Below are 10,234 nucleotides of genomic sequence, written 5' to 3' on the forward strand. Positions count from 1 at the left end.
CCACCTGCCTTTGCAACTATTAGGATCTTTACCTGTCCTTTACAAAGTGATGTTTTGCCTTCTCTCTGCCCTCAGGAGATATCACTTCTTACCTTTACATCCTGGTGTTTTGTGTCCCTCTGCTTCTTAGTCCCAGGTGCCAGGCAGTCTGTTGGGGAAAGGGGGACTGGGGAAGGTCTTGGGGGAATCACTGGTGCTCAGAGATGGAGGTGTGGGGAGAGCAGGAATTAAGAAGCTTGAGAAGACAGGAGACCGATTGGATACATAGCTCTGGAGGAACTGATGTCCATCATGAGCCTGGCAGCTGGAGCACAAGGTGGCAGCCTTGGTACTGGATGCAGTGGCATCAGTACTGCATGCAGTGTTCCTGTTATGACACAATTGCTACAGAAATCGGTCTGTGTTGACAGTGACTGCGTTGTTCCAGTTGGCATTAGATTCTGATCTCATCCTCTGTGCTGGAATTACAGTGATGTAACAGCCAGGAAGCAGCATGGAAAGGCTTTAGTTTTTTAGGAAACAATAGGAAGTCACTGCTGTGATCTCAGACAGGCATCATAGGCAAAAGGAAGAGGTGGCAAACGCCCAGGGACTTCATCATTTCCATGAGGGAGGATGTGCTCTGCTCACGGGCTTTGCTGTAGCCTTTGTGTGAGTCTGAGCAAGTCGTGCAGGGCTTGGTTATCAGTTCTATGGGCAGCGATGACGCTGGGCGAGCAGCAGTGCATTGCTGCCAAGGAGAGCAACCCTGTCTGTAATAGTTTGATGAAAAGGTGACAAAACACCGACAGAGAGAGACAGAAAGAGATGCTTATTTGGGAATAAGGGCTTCTGCTGCTGCTGGCCAGTCTCTACTCTGGGATTAAAAACCAAAATAACCTCTAAGGGATGCTGGAGTGCAGACAGTTCCTATAAGCCAGTAGTTAGGCAGAAAAGCCTTGCAATGAATTCTGCAGTGACAGCAGCACATACCAAAGGCAAAGAAGAGTCCCTTCAAGTAAAGCTGAAAAAAAAATTGGAAAATATGGAAATAACCAGTTAGGGGCACTGGAACCTTTTAGCGGGCCACAGTGGGAATTCGATGTCAGACAGGCAGAGGTAAACCACCATATCAGCAGTTTTGGTACCACGTGCAGTTTAATACCTTCAAGAATTGGCAGAATCAGTGGCAGAAACGTGGGGAGGACATTGTGGTACGGCTTAGAAAGTGCCTATCCAAACTGCTTTCTCACCGGCTGGTGTGCATCAGACACTTTGTCCTTCCAGCACCCTTTGCTCTTGCTGTTCAGAGGCACACTTCTATGATTACGCTGCAGAGCTTCTTCAGGAAGATGTGTCAGCTTTGTCTCAAGTATCAGGTTCACATTTGGCTACATGTGCATGATTTACAGAAGGGAGAAGAGAAGGGTTGCTTTTGTTTAAGGCTACTGTTTGGTCCAGGAACTGATGAATTGCGTGCATTTGTTTCTAGGGACTGTGCATAGCCATATCAGTAGGGCAAGAGGTTGGAGACCTGGGCTGCTGCAAAGGTTCAGGTATTATTTCTTGTGGCACAAATCTGCAGGCCACGGTGGGGAGAAGTTTCCAAAGTGTGGCGAGGTTCCTTTGATTTTGCTGGCTTTCTGAGGTATATGCTGGTGCGTGGGTACATATACTTCCCCCTCACTTAGGTTATTAAGGCAGATAACGAAATGCCTTGTCCTGGATTGGAGTTTTAGCCTGAGAACTTTAGGTCCCGGTGAACACAAGCATTCACAGCCCTGTAAAGTTGCTGGACTTCTGCTTACTAATGGCAGTGAGCCATCTCCCTGGTAGCCTGCAGTCTCTCCCTACTGGCTGGCTTTGCCTAGAAAGACTGTGCTTGCAGAGCAGGGGTGGAGCAGCTGCCCAGCTGCTCCTGAGGTTGCTGGGGCAGCCTGGGTTTACCCCAAGCTGAGACCTGGCTGCCATGGCCTTGGCTTGCCTTGTGACAGCCAAATGAGATACAATGTACAGGACTGCCCTGGCCACCCCCTCCTGCCTTAATACCCCCTGCTCTTGGGCTGCGTCGAGGCTGGTTATCTGTGCAGTTGGATGCTACTTGCAGAGGGGTTTTTGCAGGGAAGGAGGTGGGTTTGGTGCAGTGCTGGGAATGTTCCCCAGGGAGGGAATTGGGAGATGCATCCTGCCCTCCTTGCAGGAGTGCACGTAGCAGGTGCAAAGCGGCAACTGTGAGTCTTGGGGTGCGTGTGTCCATGGGAGCCATGCTGGCCTCTGCAGGGCTCAGCTGTTCCACCACAGCTCATTCGTGGCTGTGGGCATTCTGGGGAACCTGGATGTAAATGAGCAGAGCGCTGTTACGCCATGTTGGAGAGTATCAGAGACTTGCTGTCAGTTTTATGAGCTGAGACATAGCAGGTGGGCAGCCCCAGACAGATGCCCTGGGTTTACCCATAGGATGGGTAGAGGGCATAGCAAAGTTTCTCTTCATGGCCTCACCAAAAGATGCAATCCCTGCTTATCTTCTAGCTCTGTGCCTTCTTGAAAATGCCAGAGCTGACACATCTTTGGCCTGACTAATCTTCAGGTGTGGGGGAGCCAGGGGCACTGGGCTCCCCATGTTCCTGTTCTGTACCCAGGATGAGGGATGCTCTCCCTCCTCATAGACTGGCCCGCCACTGAGGGAGGCTGCTTGTGCCATCCTGCCTTCCACAGCAACAAGGCAACAACAGCCCCAGTCCTGGGCTGCTTTGCAGAGATCCTTGTTTTCTACAGCAGGTTGGGAATGGGATTTCTGCCTGTTTCCTTCCTTTCTGGCTGATCTCCAGTTCAGATCCTTAGGGTCTGAACGATGTTGTCAAGGGCCTCTTTGAAGGAGGCTTTTTGTTGGCTGGTTCTAATGCCCCCTGCGGACTCTTGCACTGGGTTCAGTTTAAAGGTCACATTGCATGTTTAGCTTGGCGGTCAGGAACTGCTCCAGCAACATCCTGCATAGAATCAGTACAGGAAGCAGGGGCCTCCAGCTTGGACGTCAGCACGCCTCTGCCTGGGGTATCTTATCTATAATCAATCCCATTCTGATACCGCACAGGCCTCTGTGGCTTTTGGTCCAAGCATCACAGAGTCACTTAGCCCACCCGCAGCCAGGGTGAAGGGATGCAGTTGTTCTCAGCTGGACTCTGGAAAGGGAAATGCCCACTCATTACTGCAGCAGATGTATCATAGGCTTGCAGCATCCCGAAGAGGGGATCTGCTCAGGGGCTATGGTGAGGCCAAACCTTTCTGTTTCTGCTGCCCCAAGCAAGCCCCTGAGCCAGGAGTGTTTGAGGGGGTGACTGAGCAGCAGGAACCAGGCACCGGATGTGGACCTGTGTGTCCTGTGTTGCAAGGGATGCACTTGATCCTAGTGCGTGGGCTGGAGTGAGCGGCCGGTGCGCATTGCTCTGCATGGGGCTTCTGCAATGAGGAGAATTGGTGACTAACTGGTTTATTTATCAAGAGCAGGTCCTGCTTCCCTCCCCACACAAGCAGCATATTGCATGTGGCTGCCTCCATCGGTCCACTCGCCTGTGTAGGTCTGTGCCTGAGGAGCTCTGCTTCAGCCCTCGGGGCCACGCTCACAGTGCTCCTCTCGTCTTCTATGCTGCAGCAACACAGCCTGCCAGGCTGGCTCCCGCCTCTGCAGCCAAGGCCAGAGAAACCCCCTTAACACTGGGACACAGCACTACCTGGTCCTGTTCCTGGGCAGTGGCTGCCTATTGCTTCCAGGTCCCAGTACCAAAGTAACGCTTAGTGCTTTATGTGATCTGGATAGACATTAGGAGTTAGGCTGTCAAGTTTTGAGAGGCTGTGGCAAGGATATGCTCCCTTTTGCTGCGTGATACAATTCCTGCGGAAGCCAAGGAGTTTGCCTGGCCTGTGGTGTTGTCATAGCTGTGATGATTGTGGGTCAGACTCCGAAACGCAGACTCTCCAGCCCTCCAGGAGATACCACTGCTTGAAAAGAGGTTGGAGAAGGAGCAGCCACCACATGCCGCCCTGTGCTGCTCAGTTCAGATGGGTCCCATGCCCTGGATTTTGGCAGGCAGTGTTTCCTTGTGTTTCTGGAGTGGCATTTGTTTGGCTTCCTCCTTCTCCTTGGAGGGCTGAGAGCTATTCCCTTCAGTGCCCCAGGAAGCCTTGGGCCCCCCTGGCTTTTTGTGCTTTGTGGGGGTGATAGTGCTGCCTAGTGTGCACTCTCGGGGTTGGCAGGCTGCATGCCTTTCTCATAGCATCACTGTCAGGTCTGCTACAAGAGGAACTAACTGGCTTGGATGGGATGAATCCCAGGGGCCTGCTGGGCTATTGCAGGGATAGCTGGGGCTCAGCATCTGGCTCTAACATGCTTGAGAACTTCCTGGGGGATCGGGGAGGGTCACGCAGAGGCAGCACAGATGCCGGGGCTGGCGCCATTGCAGCAGGGCACAGCAAGCACGTGTTTCCATGACAGGAAAAGGCTCCTTCAGAAAGTGTTCCTTAGAGAAACAATAGTGTGTTTTTGAAAACAGCCTTGCTGGAAACACGTTGGGTGCTTGTGTGCAGCGTGTGAGGCTCACGCAGAGCCTCAGCCAAAGAGCAGCACCCCAGGACTGCCTCGGACCCATAGAACATCTTACACGTTGGGGATCTTGGCTGCAGGTTGGCCTGCAATCTCCGCTAGCGTGGGTATAGAAGAAGGCAAGTCAGACCCGGAGAAGTGGTGCTTGCCTGGCTGGGGCCCTTTCTGCTCACTGGAGCAAGGAGGCTGGCATGGCAAGATGAGGTTGACAATGGCTGCTGTCTCACAGCACCCTTTCTATTGAAGCACTGATGTGGCAAGTGTGTGCAGAGGTGCACAGAGCCCCAACCTAGGATCTGCTCTCTCCTCTCCCCAAGTTGAGACTACAGGACTCTGGGTGCATGGCATCAGCTTGCTGGATGCCAGCAGCGTGGAGCAGGTGTCATATACCAGCAGGTTTCTGCTGATGGGCTGAGCCAGGAGCACATCACGCAGGTGTGAGTACCTCGTGCCTTTGGCCAGGCAGCATGTGCACCTCCTGATGCTGGCATGTGAACCAGGTAGCCTCAGGCCGGGGGGAGATGGCAGGCACTTCTGGGTTGCATCGCCTCAGGGCAGTCCAGACCCCGGCAGGCTTGTGTCTAGCAGTAGGGTACTGAACTGACTGTCTTCTTCCACTACGATCAGTCCCTGAATGCTGCCACTTTACTGCTGGGCTGAGACAGTTCTCTGGCTTGCCTCAATCAGTCCTGCCCAGTGGAGTCAAGCCCATCCTCGCTCAGCTAATTAGAGGCATTCCTCAGATTCCTGGAAAAGGATTCACCCTGTGTTGAGCGCTGTTGCTTGGAGCTACCTGGCTCCCATGATTAATTACTGACAGCCTTGGCTCCCCCGATCCAGAGGAGGAAGCCAGTTGTGTTGTAAATGAGTAACAGGAGCAGCCATAAATGCTGTTCTCATATGGAGTTAGGGCTGGGGCAGCCAGGATGTGAGAGCCTGGAAATGTCAGGGGAAGTCATATCTTTAACTGCCTGTTGTTGGTCCAATAAAAGATACTGCCTTGGTAGCTGATGAAGCAATGAGCCATGCCATTCCACGCCCCAAAATACCAAAACGCAAAGTTTAATGTTGCCTGTGTGCTGTTGGAAGTCCTCTTTGCAGTCTCTCTAGCAGACCTCAGCCTGGTCAAGCTTGCACTGCTCAGTAAATAGTTCTCGGGGTAGCGGGGAGGCTTTGAATCATTAACACATCCCTCTCCCCTGGGAACAGCATTACAGTGTTGCCAGGCTGCAGCCTGGGACACTTCCTGGATACTCCATCTAGGCTGTGCCGGCTCTGAATTCCTGTCCCTTTGTTTACCCTCCCTTTCTTGCCCCCACTCCATGATCTCTGATTTGGGATTAGTGGGAGCTTCACACAATTGTTCTGTGATGTGCTGGGGCAGGGCAGGGGGCAGCAGCTTTCCTTTCCCATTGGCTTGCCAGTTCCTGCCCCAGCTGAGCTCCTGTCTGGCCTGAATACCCCTGGAGCGGTTGGTTCCCTGAAGCGATGTGGAATGTTTAATCTTCTCTGTCTACAGGACACAGATGCAGGGAGCAGTTTTGTCTTTGTACACAGACATGTTCTGACTTGTTTGGTTGGGATCTGGATTTTAGAAACAAGAGCGATTAACTTCCAATGGTTAATCCAGGATCTGGGGAGGGCCATGCAGGGGAATCCCAGCCGACCAGGAGCTGAATCCTTTGCTGGACCGCAGCGGGGGGCGGGGCAGGTGGCAGCTGGTTTCTCTCCATGCCCGTTGTGTCACGTTTGTGCAGCTGGTTTTCACTGCGCACTTAGCTGAATCCTTCTTTCGGTGATGCAGCTCATCAGTTATTTATTGTACTCTCTCTTGCCCTTTAGCTACCTGCTGCCCAGCACAGGCCGTTCCCTGGGGCTGAGGGAACAGGGAGTCTCTGCGCGTGGGGAGTCGAGCACAGGGAGCTTTTCTGAACCACCGTGGGAACGAGACAATGAGTGGATGAGGGGAAGGGCATCCGTGGCGTAAATGCACGTTGTCTGGGTCTGGTGCTTTGGCTAATTCCTCTTTTCCTTCTTTGTAATTACTTACTCATTAAATTTCTGTCCCCCCCTATCCAAGAGGTTCAGAGCCTTACTGTAAATGTGTGACCATCTCTGTCATTTATCCACGTCCCTGCAGTACTGGTCACAGGGGAACTCTGGCATGTTGACAGCAGCCACCATGGAGAGACTAGTCTAGGCAAGCTCGGCTGTTCAGTCCCTTGTGAGAGAGTACATTTAATAATTAGACAAAGCAGGATTTTGAAGTAGGAATAACTGAGGCAGCCCCTGAACAGCAGAGCTGCCCCACAGAGCCAAGGGCAGGATTACAACATCACAGAAACGGAAGTGCCATTGCTGCCTTGCATGGGGTAGGGCAAAAGCAGCTTCAGTGAACCTCTTTGTCTTAGCAGTACCCTACAGTGATGGGCAGGGACCAGCCAGTGACCTCCATTGTGTGACACAGAGACCGGCTTTTGAGGTTCACTATGACCTGTGAGGACCAGCTGGCAATGAGTTACGGTTGTTGCAGTTTTGGGCGGCTCGTTTCCGAGCAGTCGCTGCCCATTTAGAGCTGACCTTTTCATGCTTCAAGAGAGTGGAGCTGGCCTGGGTTGCTTGGCATTTTCCTGAAGGCTGCAAGGAAAATGGTGAGGGCGTATTCCAAACATTGCATCCCAAGCTGAGCGCAGGGTGTACCCGTGCGGTGCTAGGGGCCTAGCTGAGGGTCTGTTCTGGGTAGGAAGACAGTGCCTGTGGTTGGTATTGTGTTACGTGTTCTGACAAGCCATGTCCTGCGAGGAGCCCTGGCAGAAAGCAGATGCAGGTTTTGTGCCTGCATCTCGGGGAAGGTTTGGCTCCAGTGTTTCTCTGCAGCAGTAATCTTTGTTTTTTTGCTTGTCTAGCTTGCCTACATATCGCTTTTCTGATAAACTCCCTCTATACCTCCCTCTGCACCTGTGTCTCCGCATATTTGCACGTTTCCCTGTTGCTCCGTGTGGAATGCATCTCCTTGGCCAGTGGGGCCTGCTGCCCAGCTCCATGTGCGTAAAGAGACCCCTTGTGTCATGCGTCCGTGCAGAGAGCTAGATTGCTCTTGCTGTGGGAACTGGCAGTTTGACTCTGGAGCAAAGGAGAAGTAATGATCCCATGGGGTCCTGGGCACCCAGTCAGTGTGCACAGGTGCCCCACATCTCCTGTGCCAGGCCTGGAGGCTGTCTCTGTTACAGTGGAGCCCTTTGTGTTTCTGGGTGGGGAGGATGATATCAGGTTGCAATTAAAAGATGCTTTGGATGGAGATCATGCCAGATCACTGTTTGTTAACAAGTATAAGCAAACATTGTGCTCCTTCTGGAGTTTACAGCCCAACGGACGTCAGAGGAAGTGCCACTGTACATGACATGTTCGCTTAGCACATAGATGGGACCCTCCCTCCAAAAATGATCCTCTGTGACTCTCACCCCCAGGGAAGTACTCTTTTCTCCCATACCTTGTTCAGTTGCAGTTACAGTTCCTCCTACGTGCTGCCAACCAGGTGCCTGGCACTTGTTGGCACCTGGAAAAGCAGTGATGCTAGCTGGATTCACTCTTTCCTGTGATGGGGAGAAACTGAACTCCTCCACTGAGCAAAGGTCCTGTTTTCTTCACTGGCTATAAGCAGGGGCCCTGCCTCTTTATAGGCTGCTAGCTATAAGCCTCCTGGATCTCCCTCCCTCCTGATTTCCTTTCCCTTGGGCAGACTGAGGAGTATAATTTCCATGCACTCTGCAGTTTGCACCAGTCACCACTTGCTCTCCACCCTCCTCTCAAACCCCTCGCTGGCCCTATCTCCTCTGAGAAAAGAAGCAACTTCTCACAGAAGCGCTTCAGGCCTCTTCTTGCTACCACCTTCCAGCAGTATCCCTCTCTGTCCAACATGAAATGTGGCTCTTTCCTTTCTCAAAGTGAACCCTGAATCCTCTCTGACATTCCTTTTCCACCTGACCCTTCTTAGCCCTTGATTTCACATCCTATGGCAGGTCATCTCCTGTGTATAATCTCTGACCATAGAAGAAATGGGTCAAGAGGGGCCTGCCCTGCTTGGTGTACTGGTGTACTTGGAGCGCTCGTGAGCATCCTTTGTCCCAGAGCACTGAAGATGCTCAGCTGGTGGGCGCCGGCATCTGTGGATGTCATTAGTCCCTGAGCTCCCATGCGAGTACAGCAGCCACTTCCCCTTGTTGACCAGCCTCCTTGAACCTGAGGCTACCCTGTGCTCCAAGGTACGGATCCTACCACCGCAGGGATGCTGCTTTCTTGGCAGTCGTGCCTGGAGATGTTACCAATATGACCCCAGTAATTGGCAGCTGGTGCCATCCATGCTGGACCCTCCTCCAGACCAATAGTTGGTAGTAGTAGAAACTTCTTTTGGAAATGTTTAACAATAGCTAATCCTTCCAGTAACCCAGTGATGTAAGTCAGCATTGCCTATGCTACCCATTACTATACCTGAACCTTCCCTAATTTCATAATCAGCCACCCCCTTTTGCATTCCTCTGGGTCCTCAAATGAATAGACACATCACATCCCATTTGCTCATCAAGGGGGAATTCCTCAGGTGGCATGACTGAGGTGCTATGCAGGTGCGGCAGACCCTGGCCCTAGCTACCTGCCTGGCTTCAGGTGGAGCTCACCTGGCCAGAGGACAGTGGAGGGGCACTGGCCTTCACAGGAGCGGGAGCGGAGGGGCACTGACCTTCACAGGAGCGGGAGCTTAGCCTCTGCTGGTGGCCCAAGTGAGGAGGGCTCTTTGTCCCTGTGAAAGCTCATTTGAGAAGCTCTAAGTGCCTCCACTCTCCACTTCCCCTTTTTCTTGCTGCAGGGTGTGAACAAGACAAACAAGTGACGGGACTAGACGGAGGAAAAGAAACTGTGACTCAGGGCTGCAGCTCCCAGGCCTCCGAGGTCACCCCTGTGGAATGAGGCCCCGGATGGCTGCCAGGTGACGAGTCTCCAGGGCTAGGTTCAGTGAGAAGTGGCAGGGATGGATGGCGGGAGGGGGAAGCGGGGGTAGACAAAGTCCAGGAGCAGGTGCTGGGTGGCTGCCAGGCAGGACCTGCCGCCCTCTGAGCGCCAGCGAGACCCAGGCCCTGTGCTGTAGCCCCGGGGGTTGGAAGAATGCCCGGGCAGGGCAGGCCTGCAGGAGCATAACGCTACCCGTGGCCTGCCCTGTCCGGCTCCTGCTGCGCCGCGGGCAGCTCACGTCACTAGCTGTCTGGGGCCAGCGGGCTCCTGGGGCGAGCTGGCACCACACCCTGTGCCGCGCTGCATCCTGCATGCCACCGCATCTTGCCTTGGAACCCCACCCTGCATGGCACCCCACCCAGTGGGCTGTGTGGCTCCGGGGTCCCTGGGTGCAGCAGGGCCTGCGCTGTCGTCAACCCACCGCCCCTGCCCTGTCCTGCCCGCAGCTGCTCCCCCCGGGCCAGCGCCGCTCCCTGCAGGACACGTGGGCGCAGCGCGACCTCCGGCCGGCAGGGGGCGCTCGAGAGCCGAGCGCTCTTTCCTCCTCCGCGCTACGGCGCCTGCGTGGCCGGGCCCCGCCGTGACGTCAGAGCCAGGCACAGTGCGGAAGCGGCGCGCGGAGCGGACCCGACCCCGCGCACCGCGGCCGCCCCC

The 10,234-nt window shown here is 53.9% G+C and overlaps 1 protein-coding gene across 1 annotated transcript in view; it reads left to right on the forward strand.

The window, feature by feature from the left end:
* Window positions 1-702: 702 nt before the first annotated feature.
* The window catches only part of IKBKB (inhibitor of nuclear factor kappa B kinase subunit beta), a 23,568-nt gene continuing 14,036 nt past the window's right edge, over window positions 703-10,234 (forward strand). Inside the window, exons 1-2 of the mRNA XM_006023065.3 lie at window positions 703-754; window positions 9,505-9,557. Of these exons, the coding sequence (XP_006023127.2) occupies window positions 703-754; window positions 9,505-9,557 (105 nt within the window). The remainder of the gene's footprint in view (window positions 755-9,504; window positions 9,558-10,234) is intronic.

The sequence above is a fragment of the Alligator sinensis genome, unplaced genomic scaffold (genome assembly GCF_000455745.1).
Source record: "Alligator sinensis unplaced genomic scaffold, ASM45574v1 scaffold98_1, whole genome shotgun sequence".
NCBI lineage: Eukaryota > Metazoa > Chordata > Crocodylia > Alligatoridae > Alligator > Alligator sinensis.